This window comes from Notamacropus eugenii, chromosome 6 (assembly GCF_028372415.1).
Source record: "Notamacropus eugenii isolate mMacEug1 chromosome 6, mMacEug1.pri_v2, whole genome shotgun sequence".
Lineage (NCBI taxonomy): Eukaryota > Metazoa > Chordata > Mammalia > Diprotodontia > Macropodidae > Notamacropus > Notamacropus eugenii.
Window position 1 is genome coordinate 352327471 of NC_092877.1, and position 13845 is coordinate 352341315.

The 13845-nt window shown below is 40.7% G+C and overlaps 1 protein-coding gene across 3 annotated transcripts in view; it reads right to left on the reverse strand.

The window, feature by feature from the left end:
* The window catches only part of TMEM212 (transmembrane protein 212), a 32047-nt gene that overhangs the window by 12497 nt on the left and 5705 nt on the right, over positions 1-13845 (reverse strand). For all 3 annotated transcript variants that reach the window (XR_011969107.1, XM_072618467.1, XM_072618468.1), the window contains exons 2-3: positions 9675-9734; positions 6706-7029 (exon numbers count right to left, since the gene is read on the reverse strand). Coding sequence is in view for 2 of the 3 variants with exons in the window: in XM_072618467.1 (XP_072474568.1) it covers positions 6706-7029; positions 9675-9734 (384 nt within the window). In the remaining variant the exon portion in view is untranslated. The remainder of the gene's footprint in view (positions 1-6705; positions 7030-9674; positions 9735-13845) is intronic.

The window sequence follows — 13845 nt, forward strand, 5'->3', positions numbered from 1 at the left end:
AGGCAACACTCTAAAGCTTTAAGTTATGGAGAAGTTGGGCCACATGAGTGGAGGGAGTTTTTACACTGTCATTCCCTCTACCAATAAAATCACAAGACTGGAAAAAATCACTTCTGGACAGAATTCAAAGGCACTACCTGTATCTTTTATAGAAAGGAAACAGATTTCTCAGCTCACTTAAAAAAAACAAACCCATATGACATACTAAGAAAGAAATATTTTCTTTCTCTCCTTTCATTTAAAAAAATAACAGTTGATAATGAAATGAAAATAAACGAAGCCATTCCACCTCATGGAGGAGGAGGAGAAGACTTCGGGGAGCTGTCCAGGGCAGCTGCAATTTCTCTAGCACCCTGATCCTTTCTCCTTTGGGCCAGTTGTTACTGACTGGTCCAAGAATGAGGACATCCTGGCCTTTTAATTGCATTGCATTCTCAACTTGTTTTGTGCTTGTTGAATGGAGGTCCCTTGATATATAATGTCCTTGTTCTTTTTGTGATGGATAGAGTGCTGGACCTGAATTCAGTAAGATCCGAGTTCAAATCCAGCTTCAGACACTTACGAGATATGTGACCCAGGGGAATTTTTTTCTCTTCCTGAAATGAATTCAGAAATATTTGCCACATTTACCTTGAAAATAGGCATTGTGAGGCTTTGTAAACCCAGTCACCGTATCAAAGAGCAAATCTGAACTGGTCTTCCAGCACACTCTTCTTATACCAAACTGCCTCTCCACGGCAGGAGATAATCAACCTCAGCTTCTAACTCTATGATTCTGGCCCTAAATCCTTGCCTTCTGAACCTTGCATGCTGTAAAGGCATTTGTTACTTCTTCAATTTCCATCAAATTTTTACAAACAGGTGATCCTCTTGTTTCTTTTGACAGCATTTCCTATCTTTCCAAGTCCTAAACAGGATGGCCCATTCCTTAATAATTTCCATAACTTTCACCCATGGCCCTCTACAACCCTACTCTGAGATCTCATCAACCCTGAAGCACCCTCTCCCTGAATCAAAGCTTTCAAGTCACTGAATCCTCATTGGAGATTTTTCAGCCTTTTGAACTTTTCATAATCCAATTTTGTTTTGGTCCAAACATGTTTTCATCTTTTGGTTTTTGAAGAGAAACTTCCATTATGGTACATCATGAGACATGGGTGCCCAGAGGACAAGAGCCATTGGGAGACAGGGGAGTGGAAACTGCTCCAGAGGAAACCTGTTGGCAACAACTCCATCCTCAGCATCTGGAGGAGTTCACATTTTCTTCAGAACAACCCTATTCTCTTAGGACTTAGAGAGAGAAATGCACCAATAGACCTCTCCCTCCCTCCCACTTTTCCAAAGCCTTGCCTGTCATCTCCTTTTCAATCTGCCCACCTCTGTGTGTATGTGTGTGTGTGTGTGTTTGTGTGCTGTGTATGCATAGATAGTCAGCGTTCCAGAAATGTGCAGTAAATTAGAGAGGGGAACTTGATGTTCCAGACGTGGAGGGGAAGGGATGTGGTGGAGCTTGATCAGCATTCTGCTTATGCATAGAAGGAGGAAGTATGAAGCAACAGAATGTGGATTACGTTCAAACATTACTATTTTTAATGCTGCACTCATTGAAGCTATCCCTGTCAGTGGGCTGGGGATAGAACATAACTGGTGTGTGTGTGTGTGTGTGTGTGTGTGTGTGTGTGTGTGTGTGTGTGTGTGTGTGTGTGTTTTGGGGGGGTTGTTGAATACATTCAGATTTAGGGTAGGTTCCAAAGTTTTACAAGTAAGTAGCTTGCCTTCTGAGCAAATGTCATATTTTCTGAAGTTTGAGCAGGAGAGAAAAAAATGAAACAAACATACACACCTTTATTTTCTTCTGCCAAGAGAAAAAGCGATGGCAATAAAGATGATCAGGAATGTAAGTTCAGAACTTTGCATGTAGTAGGTACCTAACAAATGCTCCATGAGTGAATGAAAGAGCTCAAGCTGAATTATTTGTAGGATCAAGAATTGCAGATTCTCAGAAAGGAAAGGCTCTCAGAGGATATCTAGTTCAACCTAGAGCTAATTAAGAATTCCCTCCACGTATATCGTAACCTAAAGTGTCCACCCAGTCCTTGCTTGCTTTACAAAGCAGAGGGTTGGACTAAATGACCTTTATGGTCCCATTTAGCTCTACATGTATGTCTTAGGATCCTAAAACTTCCATCTTTTACCCCTTGTTCTGCCCTCTGGGGTCCAGCAGAATAAGTTGAATTCCCCTAGTTGGTTACGGTGTCTCCAGGCTATGATGTCTCCATTTCCTTCAACTAAATCCTCCAATTTCATGAAGTCAAAATTCACCATATTATCACCCACTTTGGTAAGCTTTTCAACTAATCAATGATTTTTCCCAAAGTTAGCTTCCAGAACGGGCACCATCATTCCAGATATAGTCAGACTATTACCTCCCTATCCTTGGACATTTTTCCTCTCCTAATGTTTTCATTCTTCTTCTTGTCTGACAGATCACATTGCTGACACATTTTGAACTTGCATCCCATGAAAGATCCCCACTCTTTGGCAGATGTATTGCTGTTTAGTCATGCTTCTCCCCCCACTCCCTCTCCCCATTTCCATCTTGTACTTATTTACTTTGAAGGCAGCTGGGTTGTTCAGTGGACGGAACACTGAGCCTGGGGTCAGGAAGACTTGAGTTCAAATATAGCCTCAGACACTTACTAGCTGTGTGACCTCTGGGCAAGTCACTTCTGTTTGTCTCAATTTCCTCAACCGTGAAATAGAGATATTAGGAGCACCAATGTCCCAAAGTTGTTGTCAGGTTCAAATAAGATATTTAAAAAGTCATTAGCATAGTGTCTGGCATAGAGTGGGCACTCAAAAAGTGCTTATTCTCTCCCTTCCTGCCCTACTTGTAAAGCTGATTTTTTGAACCCAAGTGTAAGACTTTGCATTCATCCCCTTTAAATTTCATCTTCTTCAGTCTAATCCAGTGTTCTAGCCTGTCAAGATCTTTTTGGATCCTGGCTCTGACCATGCTCAGATTCTGCACACTTCCCCTGGGCTCCAGACCTTGCCATCTTTATTAGCACAAAATGTCATAATTTATTTCCATCAGTAGCCCATCCTTGCTAATGTAACATGATGTGCTGCCATTATGGATTATTCTGGGCTGTCTCATCCTAAAAATGCATGTACGCTGAGGGCATGCTACTTGCTAAGAGACACTGGGATTTGTCACCCAAACCAGGGCTGGTTGTCCTTCGATTGTTCTGAGAGGCACCTGGGCTAGGAGAAAACATCATTCCTACAAAGCCAGGATACTATCCCAGCATTCTGCCCTCTCCTCCCCCATGGATCAGCATAGATACCTGCCTGAGAATTACCCTGAACCTGGTGCTCACCCATTCCTACAGGGACAGGAAACCTTTAAGCTGTCTCTGAAGAAAATCTGTGAATTTGCTCAATTTTGGCTTTACTCCTTTCTAGTTCCTCCTTTTCTTTTTTTTTAAAAAAAAATCTTTATTTATATCTTTTTTGACATACATCCCCTGTATCTCTTCCCTTCCTGCCTCCTGAAGGTAGGGACTCCCAGAGCCATTATACTACAGGACTTTTTATTTTTTTTTAATAAAGTTGTGAAAACAAATCCTGCAAAACCAATCAATACATTGAAAGAATCCAACATTATGTGTAATACTCCTTACTGGGAGACCCCTAGATCCACAAAGAATTGTCCTCTCTTTTCAACTTATCCCTTTTTTCTAGCTCTTCTCACCTCTCACCCTAGGTAACTGACTGCCTAGGAACAGACTGTGAAAAGAACATGGGCTCTGGGCCTCATCTGTAAAATGAAGGAGTTGGACTTAATGACCACCCCCCTTTACCATCATGGATTATTCTGGATTCCTCCCAGTTTTAAATCTAAGATCTAGCTCTAAGCTTAGTTACTATGAGTAGCCTTTGGCTGCAACAACCGTAACTAGGACTGGCCAACCAGAGCCTTGCCAAGGGTGCAACACAGTAGTTTAAAAAGCAACAGAATTCAGCACCTGGTTAGCAAAAGTAATTGATTTCAACAGGAAGTTACCAGGGAGTCCACATCTTCATTCTGGCTACCACTCCCTAGGTGGACTTTCCTCTCCTTAGGAGTACTCCTGGTGGGTTTTTGCCCACTGTGTCATTGGAGCCTAGTTGCAAGGACCTAGAGATACTCAACTTGGAGGAGAGAGAGAAAACTTTGGAAGGTGGGTGGATGGGGTGTGAATGGTTGTCAACCCTTGGATCCACTAGCCTTGCTCTGCTTGGGTAGAATCCAGAACAATGAATGGAATTTAGAGACTTTAGGTTTATGCTCAATATCACATGACAAAAAACTTCCTCATTAAGAACTCTATGGGATAGATCAGGAGGCCATAGGTTCTTTCTCTCTTTAGATCTTCAAGGACATGCTGGACTTGTCTCAGATATTATAGAGGGAAGTCTTTGTTAAGACTGAGTTGACTGCCAAGGCCCCTTCTCAATACTGGAATCTGGGATTCCATAAGCAAGCATGAGCCTCAAATCCCTACAGACTTGAGTAAGAAAATTTCTCTAGCAGAACCTTACCTCTCCTCCAAATGATCTTTCTCCCACATCCCCAATTTCATGGTATTCCCATAAATGAAATGCCAGAGTGAGTCTAAGGCTTTCCAATCCATTCCTGACTGCACTGTGCAATTTCCCTAAATGCTTGAAAAGATTATTGGGAGAATCAAATGAGGTAATGTATTCCCTAAGAGAGTGGGGTGGGCAGGGAAGGCTGACCAGAAAGACAGAGAAGAGAGCTGCAACCTCCCAAAAGGAATAATCTAGCATGGGGAAGAAAAGAGACAAGCCAGGTTGTATTAGTTCCATCAGTTTTCTCAAGGAGCATGACTTTGGATTTCCTTAAAGTCAGGACTCAAAGATGGATGGAGAAATCACCCATCACCAAATGTTATTAAGCACCTACTAGGTGTTATGCCATGTGATCAGTGCTGGGCATGCAAGTGTAAAAGTGAGAGTTCCTACTTTCCGAGAGTTTGTAGTTTAAAGCAAAGGGGAATAAGGTTTTAGTTCTTCTTGGGGGAGCTTGAATTTTCTTATACTCTAGTTTCATCATCACATCTGAAACTTCTTTTTAATACATAATTTCACCATTGCTTCTGAAATTCTTTTCTTCCAGCTTCCTGTTACCCCTTCTTTCCATTAGCTAGGGGAGTGAAAAGCCATCAGGGAAGGGATATGAGTCACAGGATGAGGAAGGAAGTAGTGGGAAAGAAAAGGAGGGAGTAACTCTTTTGGTCCCTTTCATACCTCCTTCCATCTTAAAACTTGTTTGAAGTGGGAATACACAAAGTCTCTTCCTGTGACCACTTTCCCTCCACCCCAAAATGTGTCATGTATTGTAGGGGGTCATGGAAGATTGGATGAATTAACTTGATGGTTTGTGGGGTATGTTGGTGGCTAAGTGCTTTTCGTCATCCTCTTCTATGGAGAGAAAAGTCTAGGTGCATTTCTTTTACTCTCCAGCCAAAGATCATATGCTGTTTACACTTTTTTGAGTTCCAAGGAGGAGGATCTGAATGAAGATGTCTGCATTTCAATAATATTAGCAATATTTCCATTAGGAAAGCCAAACTTCTGGAGTAATCCAGTGGCACCAAGCCCACCCACTCCTACCTTTTGCAGAGCTTTGGATTTCCCTTCATTGCTTAGTTTCTGAGACCAAAGAATTTGGACATAATCAGGAGTCAGGATAGTTATGGTTGTACCTTTAGCCATCATGTCAACATATGTCACTAGATGTGTGGCCTCCTCATAGGGGGCTATTGAAGAATTTCATTCATTAAGAATGAAACAGGAAAGAAACACAGGATTGTAGAACTGGAAAGAACCTTAGGGTCTAAATTATCCAAATTATCTAAATTATCCAAATCATACTCCCCAGAGAATCCCCACTATAATACTGTTTACCAGAGGTTATCCTGACTTTGGGAGACCAGTGAAGGGTTTTGCATGGGGGAGTCATGTGATCAGATCACTGTATTAGGGAGATTAGTTTATCAGACAGTAGTCTACTATAGGCAGGACCTTGAGTGAGGGGGGACCCATTCCCAAATGAGCTTTTTTCACTTTGAGATAACTCTAATTTTGAGAAAGATTTTTCCCCCTGACATTAAACCTATATTTGTGTCTTTGTGACTTCCAGCCTTTCCCTTTAGTTCTGCTTCTAGGACCAAGCAGAACAAACCTAATCCCTCTTTCTCTCTCATCCTTAAAAAGGGCTAGTGTGTACCATTGTCTTCTCTTCCCTGGGCGTTCCTCCAACATATCTTAATGCCTTCCCCCCTCTATAAATTATTGATATTTATATATACTTGTGTATGTCTATTCTGTCTTTCTCAAAAGAGCAGAGGCTCCTCAAAGGCAGGACCTTTTTGTTTTTTTGTCTTTGTATTCTAACACCTGGCACAGATTAGGTGCTTAATAAATTCTTGAGTCATTGGTTTATGTAGCATAAACCTGAGTCCCTTCACCACTGTGGGTGCCCTCCTCTGGACATTGTCCAGCTCATCGTTGCTCTCCCTAAACTGTGGTGCCCAGGACTGAATATGGTCATCCAGTTGGGCTCTGACTAGGCAGAGGACAATATGTCTATCTTCTTCCTATTCTTGAGCAGGGCCATTGTTACTGAAAACTTACATTTAAGTCTCCAACCTGGAAGAGCCTCAAGGAAAGCTTGACCAGCACAGTCAGAGACATGCAGAGCATGGCCAAACCAGAAGCTAGGTCAATGGTTTGTAGAATGAGGTGGTATTCTTCGTAGTGGGGTGGATCCACACATATTGATGGGTATTTCATGTATGGAAAGGGAAACATCACTGCATAACCCAGATAATTGGTTCCAGCAATTCCTGAGAATGAGTAGTAGCAATATGGTCCCAGAAGGGTAGATTGTATAGCAATTGCCATTTGAAGTGGGCATCCAATGACACTCAGGATGGCAAAGATGAAACTAGCTTCCCACTGAAAAGGAAACAATGGAATTGTTATTTTTCATGGGGATTGTTTCCAAATCATCCTAGTAGCATGAAATAAAACATTCTGGTTTCTCCTCTTTCCTCTTAGTCATGGGAAGGCAAGAGGTTCATTCTCTCTTTCCCAGACTTCTGTATTCTCTACAGTCAAGTCCCCACAACAGCTTAGCAGCCAGCAAAGACAAGACAGAAAGGCTACCTTCAGCTAAAGATCAGGATAGAGAGTTTTTCATTCTGTGGGGCTTTCACCCTCATATCTGGATGATGGCATCTGTGCTCTTTGGGGGAAAGGGAGACAATGGAGGGAGTCATTCCACTGAGCAACAGAGCCTTGGAGATGCTCTAATATTAATATGGGCATGATGGGGATAGGGACTAGACCTTTGATATCACTGGAATAGGGAACTCCCAGATGAGGAAAGTCCCTCTACTAGTATAATTCAGTATCTCCTCTTCAATGTATAGTGTCAAAGAGTTTCCTAGAATACCTAGAGGTGAGCTGACTTACTTGCCCAGGGTCACATACACAGTATGGGTCAGAGGTAGGTCATGAATTCAGGTCTTCCTGGCTCCAAGACCAGCTCTCTCTAACAGACATGGAAGCAAAAAAAAGTGTCCTACATTTCCCTCTTTGTGCCCTTGTAGAGAAGAAGTAGTATGACTTGGTGAGAAAAGCACTGGCTTTGTAGTTAGGAAAACCTGGGTTTAATATCTCTTTAAGCTTTGAGCAACTCTTTTAAGACTTATCTAGTAAGCTATAAATGAGTAGCAGTCTTGGACAAGGCAATATGTCTTACATTGGATTTTCTTTAGTGCTTAAAACGGTAGATATTTAATGTGTTTTTAACTGGATTTAATTAAATTCTGTCTATCACTCTCTTACTCTGTGACCCTGAGGGAAGGAAAAGGAAAAGAAATAAGCTTTTATATAGTGCCTATTGTGTGCCAAGCACTCTTGTAAGCAAATATTATTTGATTCTCACAATAATACTAGCAAGTAGATACTGTTATTTTTCCAAATTTACAATGAAAGAAACTGAGGCAAACAGAGGTAAAGTGACTTACCCAGAGTCACACAACTAATAAGTGTCTGAAACTGGACTTTGAAGGAATTGAGGGGATTAGAACAGCAAGTGGTAGTGGGACTTGGGTGAACCACATGACTCCATGTAGTGACTCAATTCTGGAGCTAGCTTCATTCCTTCTCTACTCCATCATGAGTCTAATCTAATTTCTGTCTTGTGAGACAATTATTCAATTGCAGGAATTGTGAGAAAACCTTATTGCATTGTTTGAACCTGGCCCAGTGTGTCTGAGATCCTTAACTAAGGACCTATCTTATGCTGACCAGAAACCCAGTCAGATCTGAAGATTATTGCAGTTTTCTCACCATTATTATATGCCTCAAGCAGACCCATATAGCTTGTCTGAAAACTGGCTCAATACTGTTTATCAGTTATAGTTTCCATGTTCCTTTGATTGAATACTGACACTTGTGGGTAGTGGGACACCTCTTTTTAATTTCAGGGAATTGCACCTGTTCACTTTCCTTCCCCCAACTTGGAAAGTCCTAATTTTTCCTCCAATTAGAAATCAGATTACCTAATTTGTATCCTGGTTAATTGTTTTCTTTTAATTTAATTGGTTTTCTTTGATTAATTGCTTTTAGAGCATAAAAGTCTGTCTCCCCCTGTATTTGAGGTCCATTCCTAAACTGAGGAGGCCTGAGTCCTGATTTGTTGACCAATTAGCATGCACTGCTTAATGAATTGATATTCTCAGAAGCTTGAATCTTTGTTTCCCCAGACATTTCATCTTTGAACTTGACTCTTCTGGACTCCAGGTCCAGTGTTCTATCTGCTGTGCCACCTAGTAGACCTTAGGCAAGTTACTTAATATCTCTGAGCCCTAATTTTCTCACCTGTAAAATGAGAGGGTTACAATAGATGACCTCTAAGGTCATTTATTGCTATCTATCTAGTTCTAAATCTATGATCCCATAAGCCTACATTCACTGAGCTTAAAATGATGACTTCAGGAATAGTCTTCACTCTCTGTGGCATAAGTAAAGTACAAATGAGAAATTCGCCATGGGCATTTTATCCATATTTCCAATTTGGAGCCATTTCTGCACCTTATCTTTGTAATGCCAACTCATATGGTCCTATGATTTTTTTCTTTAACATTCTACTTTTATTTGAAAGGGACAGTAAAGCAGATCAATTCATTCAAGATCTTCAGAATCAGTGGTTGAAATAGTGTTCTAGTTTAACCCTCAGTTTGTCAGAAGTTTCAATGAACAGAATTCTTCAGAATTCTTCTTCCCTTGAAGATTGAAGATTTATCTTTAGGAGGTGATTTTAAAAAAATGAACCACCTTAGGACATTAGAGGCAATCCCAAAGGTGTAGCACAGAATAGGGATCAAAGAACCAAAGTTTAAATCCTGCCTTTCCTACTTACTCCCTGGGTGGTCATGGGAAAGTGATTGGTCTTGCTGGACCTTGGTTTCCACATCTTTAAAGAGGATAGGGTGGGAGGAGGTTTGGACAAGATGAATTCAAGGTCTCTTATTGCTCTATGGTTTTGACATCCCCTACCACTCCACCTCCATAGTAAACACCTGTAAATTTACCAGAGATCTTTGTGTCTTCTTTCTGTGAGCCCAGAGGAAAAGAATGCCAACAGTAACTACCTGTAAGAAGAAAATAAGAGAAAAAATTTCTATGAATGAGTTCATGACTATAAAGGATTCAGTTCATCTCCTGGCATGATGAGTCCATCATAAGCCAGAAAGGGTTACAAATGGCGAAGTTAGTTATTGACCTCACATCCCTCAACCAAATAAAAGATTTGCATTGAAGTGAGGAGTGAAATAAACCATCATTGCGGTAGAGGCAAAGTTCTCACAGAGACAGAGGGTCTCTTCCTGGTTCACCAGGATCCTAAGATCACAAACACAGAGGCAGCTAGGGGACATCATATATATAGGATATCAGACCTGGAGTCAGAAAGACCTGAGTTCAAATCCTGTCTCAGACATTTACTGAGCTGTGTGACCATGAGCAAGTTGCCTAACCTTGCTTAGATTCAGTTTTCTCATCTATGAAATCGAGATAGCAATAGTTACTACCTCCCAGAACTGTTGTAAAGCTCAAATATAATGAGATCATACACACAGTCACACATACACATACACACACACACACACACACACACACACACGGAACTTTGCATATCTTAAAGCACCGTATAAGTATTAACTGTTATTATTATTAGACATGAAAGTGAACTCGGAGACCATTTAGTACAACCCTCTCATTTGTACAGATTATGGAACTGAGAAAGTCACCCAGGGAATAAGTGACCCATATAGGATAGTTACCAACCTCTATGGCAATGAAGTGAGATATCATATTTTTGACCCTATAACTTTCAAAATTAACATGTTAATATTATTTTATGATATTAATTCAGTTTTAATATATTAATTTAATATAATAATCATGGATATTCACAGAATCCTTTTTTCATTATTATAGGGAACTTCCAATGTGAATGAACCTTCCATTATTGCAGAACAGAAACTCATCTGTAACAGGGTTTCTTTGTGTCCCCAGAACCTAGCTCACTGCCTGGCATATGGTAGGAATTTAATAAATGTTTGTGGATTGAATCATTGGGTTGCCCGAGACCCTGAGGTGTTCAGTGATTTGTTCAGGGTTACATAGTCAGTTTGCATCAGATGTAGAACTTTCTGAAGGCTCCTGTCTATTATGTCAAGTTGCCTTTCTTAATCCTTTAAGCTTTGCAAAATTCTTTATAGACATAATTTCATTTAATCTGTGGCCTCTGTGCCTCAGCTTCTCATATGTAAAATAAAGGGATTAGATTAGACGTCCCCTAAAATCTCCTCCTACTTTGAAGTCTATGATCCTATAACACTCATAACAACCTACTAGGGTAGGTATTTGTTGCTGTTGTTGGTAACGATTCATTTTCCAGTTGTGCCCAACTCTTCATGACCCCACCTGGGGTTTTCTTGGCAAAGACATGAGAATGAATTGCCATCTCCTTCTCCAGCTCATTTTACAGATGAGGAAACTGAGGCAAACAGGTTTAAGTAACTTGCCTAGGGTCATACAGCTAGGAAGTGTCTGAGGCCAGATTTGAACTCAGGAAGATAAATCACTACTGCTGCACCACCTAGCTGCCCAAGATAGGTGTTATGAATATTATTAGTCCCAATTTTCAGATTTAAAAAATTACAGATTAATTAATTAGACAATTAATTACAGGTAAAAAACTTCATAGAGACCAATTGATAATAGGATAAGGGATTTGATCTCATAAACCCAGGTCTTCCCTAACTTCAAAATCCCACCTTCTTTCCCCTATAATCCACTGGCATTTTATTTTACACTGATTGAAATCATTACTCCCAGGGAAGAGAAGGTAAGTTTGTGAGAGAACACAGAACCAAGAACCAATGGTAGGATGTTTTTTCCTGTTTTTGTTCTCTAAGAAACTCTGTAGGTTAAGGTAATATAACAGAGTGGGGGCCACTTTCACATGTAATCAAGATCTGCCATGAGAATCAATTCAGGATAGAGGCTCTGCTGTTTTAGCTTCATTAACACCATTGCCTTGGAAAGGGAATCCACGTATTCTGTGGCAGCAGGAAGAAGGACTGGCATGCAGGATGGAGATCTTTGAACAAGAAAGTGAAAGGTTACATCAGAACTCAGCAAGGGAGAGTTGTTGAGAAATCCTGCCAATTCCTTGCTTGGGTTGAGTACCAGGTATGGAGAGTGGGAACTCTGTGGTCAGTCAGGCTTGAGACTATTTCTTCCCAACTTACAAATCATGTGTCGTGGAATGTTCTGTGGTTGAAAGAGGACCCCGGGAAGAGTTGTGCCTGGAACAAGATTTAGAATGTGAGCAGGTCTAAAAATGGCACCACTTGGACCTCCGTTGGACAGTTCGACGTGGCGCTATGCATTGTATCAACAATTTTAAGGAAAAAGGAAATCCAGGACGTTGACCAAGCTGGTTTTGTGGCTTGCTGCTTTTGTAGACTGACTCTTTCCAGGTCTGGCAGATTTATTGTTTTGAGACCTAGATTTTTATTTTCCTGGCACGTTTCATTTTGAATTTTGGATTTGAAGAATTTACAGAATTTTTTTAAGCCTGCTCTTGTAGCTGAGCCTGAAAATTCAATCTTGGCATGACCATCTTATAAAGATCCCATGGATAAAAGCTGAACCATCTGTAGTCATGAGTGGTTACTGGCCTCTCTCATTCTGCAGTGAAAAAGGTTCCAGGGGTCCCTAAAAGGTTTGGCCAGCATAAATAATCCCCAAACCCAAGTAGGATCAAGAGCTATTGTTAAACTGATCTCGGGCTATAGGACGATGATCAAACTCTTTTAAAATCAGTATTTTCAAAGGTGGAAGATCTCAATTCACACTTGATACACATGTGGTTAATTGAATAAAGAAAATCTGAAGCAGGACAGCAGCTGAGGAGGTTTGATCCCCTCTCTGCTGGCTTCCCTCCGAGGAGAGAGTTGAAACTCTTGGATGATCAGTTTCCAGTTTCCTTTAACTATTTTGGCATGAGTACTGCCTTCTCTTCCCTTCTCAAGCTGGAGAACACTGCTTACTGTGGCCTGGTATTTTTGTGAGGGTTGCCTCCAGCCTGAATTTTACTTTGTTTATACAGAACTCTGAAAAAGACCTTTCAGGAAGGAGGGTGCAACAGGAATGCAGCTATGAGACTGTAAAGTCTGCCTTGTGGATGGTGCAGGAGGACTTGGCACAGTATGCCAAGCAGGGAAGACTGGGAGGGGAGAGCATGGACTGGCCCCCCACTTCACCTTGAACTTGAAATTTCTCCCTTTTGCAATTATGTTTCTTTTTTAGGGGGTGGAGGCAGAAGGAATATTAGACTGCAGTGAGATGGAAAAAATCAGAGGAACTGTATGTCAGAAAGGTAAGGGGAAATGAAAACATAAACTATTGAATACTGGGGGACCTCGGATACCATCCAGTACAACCCTCTCATTTTACATATGAGGAAATCAAGGCAAAGAGAAGTTACACAATTTGCTCATGATTCAGGTAGTAAGCATCTCAGGCAGGATTTGAATCTTGTTCCTTTGATTTCAGAGTCAGTGACCTTGTATCTATCTATCTATAATCTATCTGTCTGTCTGTCTCTGACTATCTATCTATCTCTCTTTCTATCTGTATGTATATATAGTATCTAGTTCTCATTCATGTTTTATATTTAAAAACAACAATAAATACCACTATTATCATTAATACTAATATTAATTTTTAATTATTGGAGATTGTAGTTTTCCATGATTTGAATTAACAAGTTTCTATTTTCTCACCTTCCAGTCTCTCCTCCTCAATCAAAAGAAGAAGAAAAAAGCTAAACCCTTGTAACAAATATGTACAGTTAAACAAAACAAATTCCTTCATGGCCATGGATATGTCCCAAAATGCACTGCATGTCTCCTTGTGCCCTTTGCATCCATCAGCTCTCTGTCAAGCAGTGGGTAGCATTTCTGGTCCTCTGGTTGCTGTGGCAGTGATCTAAGGTCTTAAGCCTTTTAAAGTTGTTTGTCATTACAGTATTGACTACTCTCCTGGTCCTGTTCACTTCACTCAAATCAGTTTATACAAGTCTTCCCAGGTTTCTCTTTTGTATTTTACGGCACAAAAGTATTCTTTTACTTTCGCAGGCCATAATTTGTTTAGCCAGCATATCTTTCTAGACATATCTCCTTCCTCCCC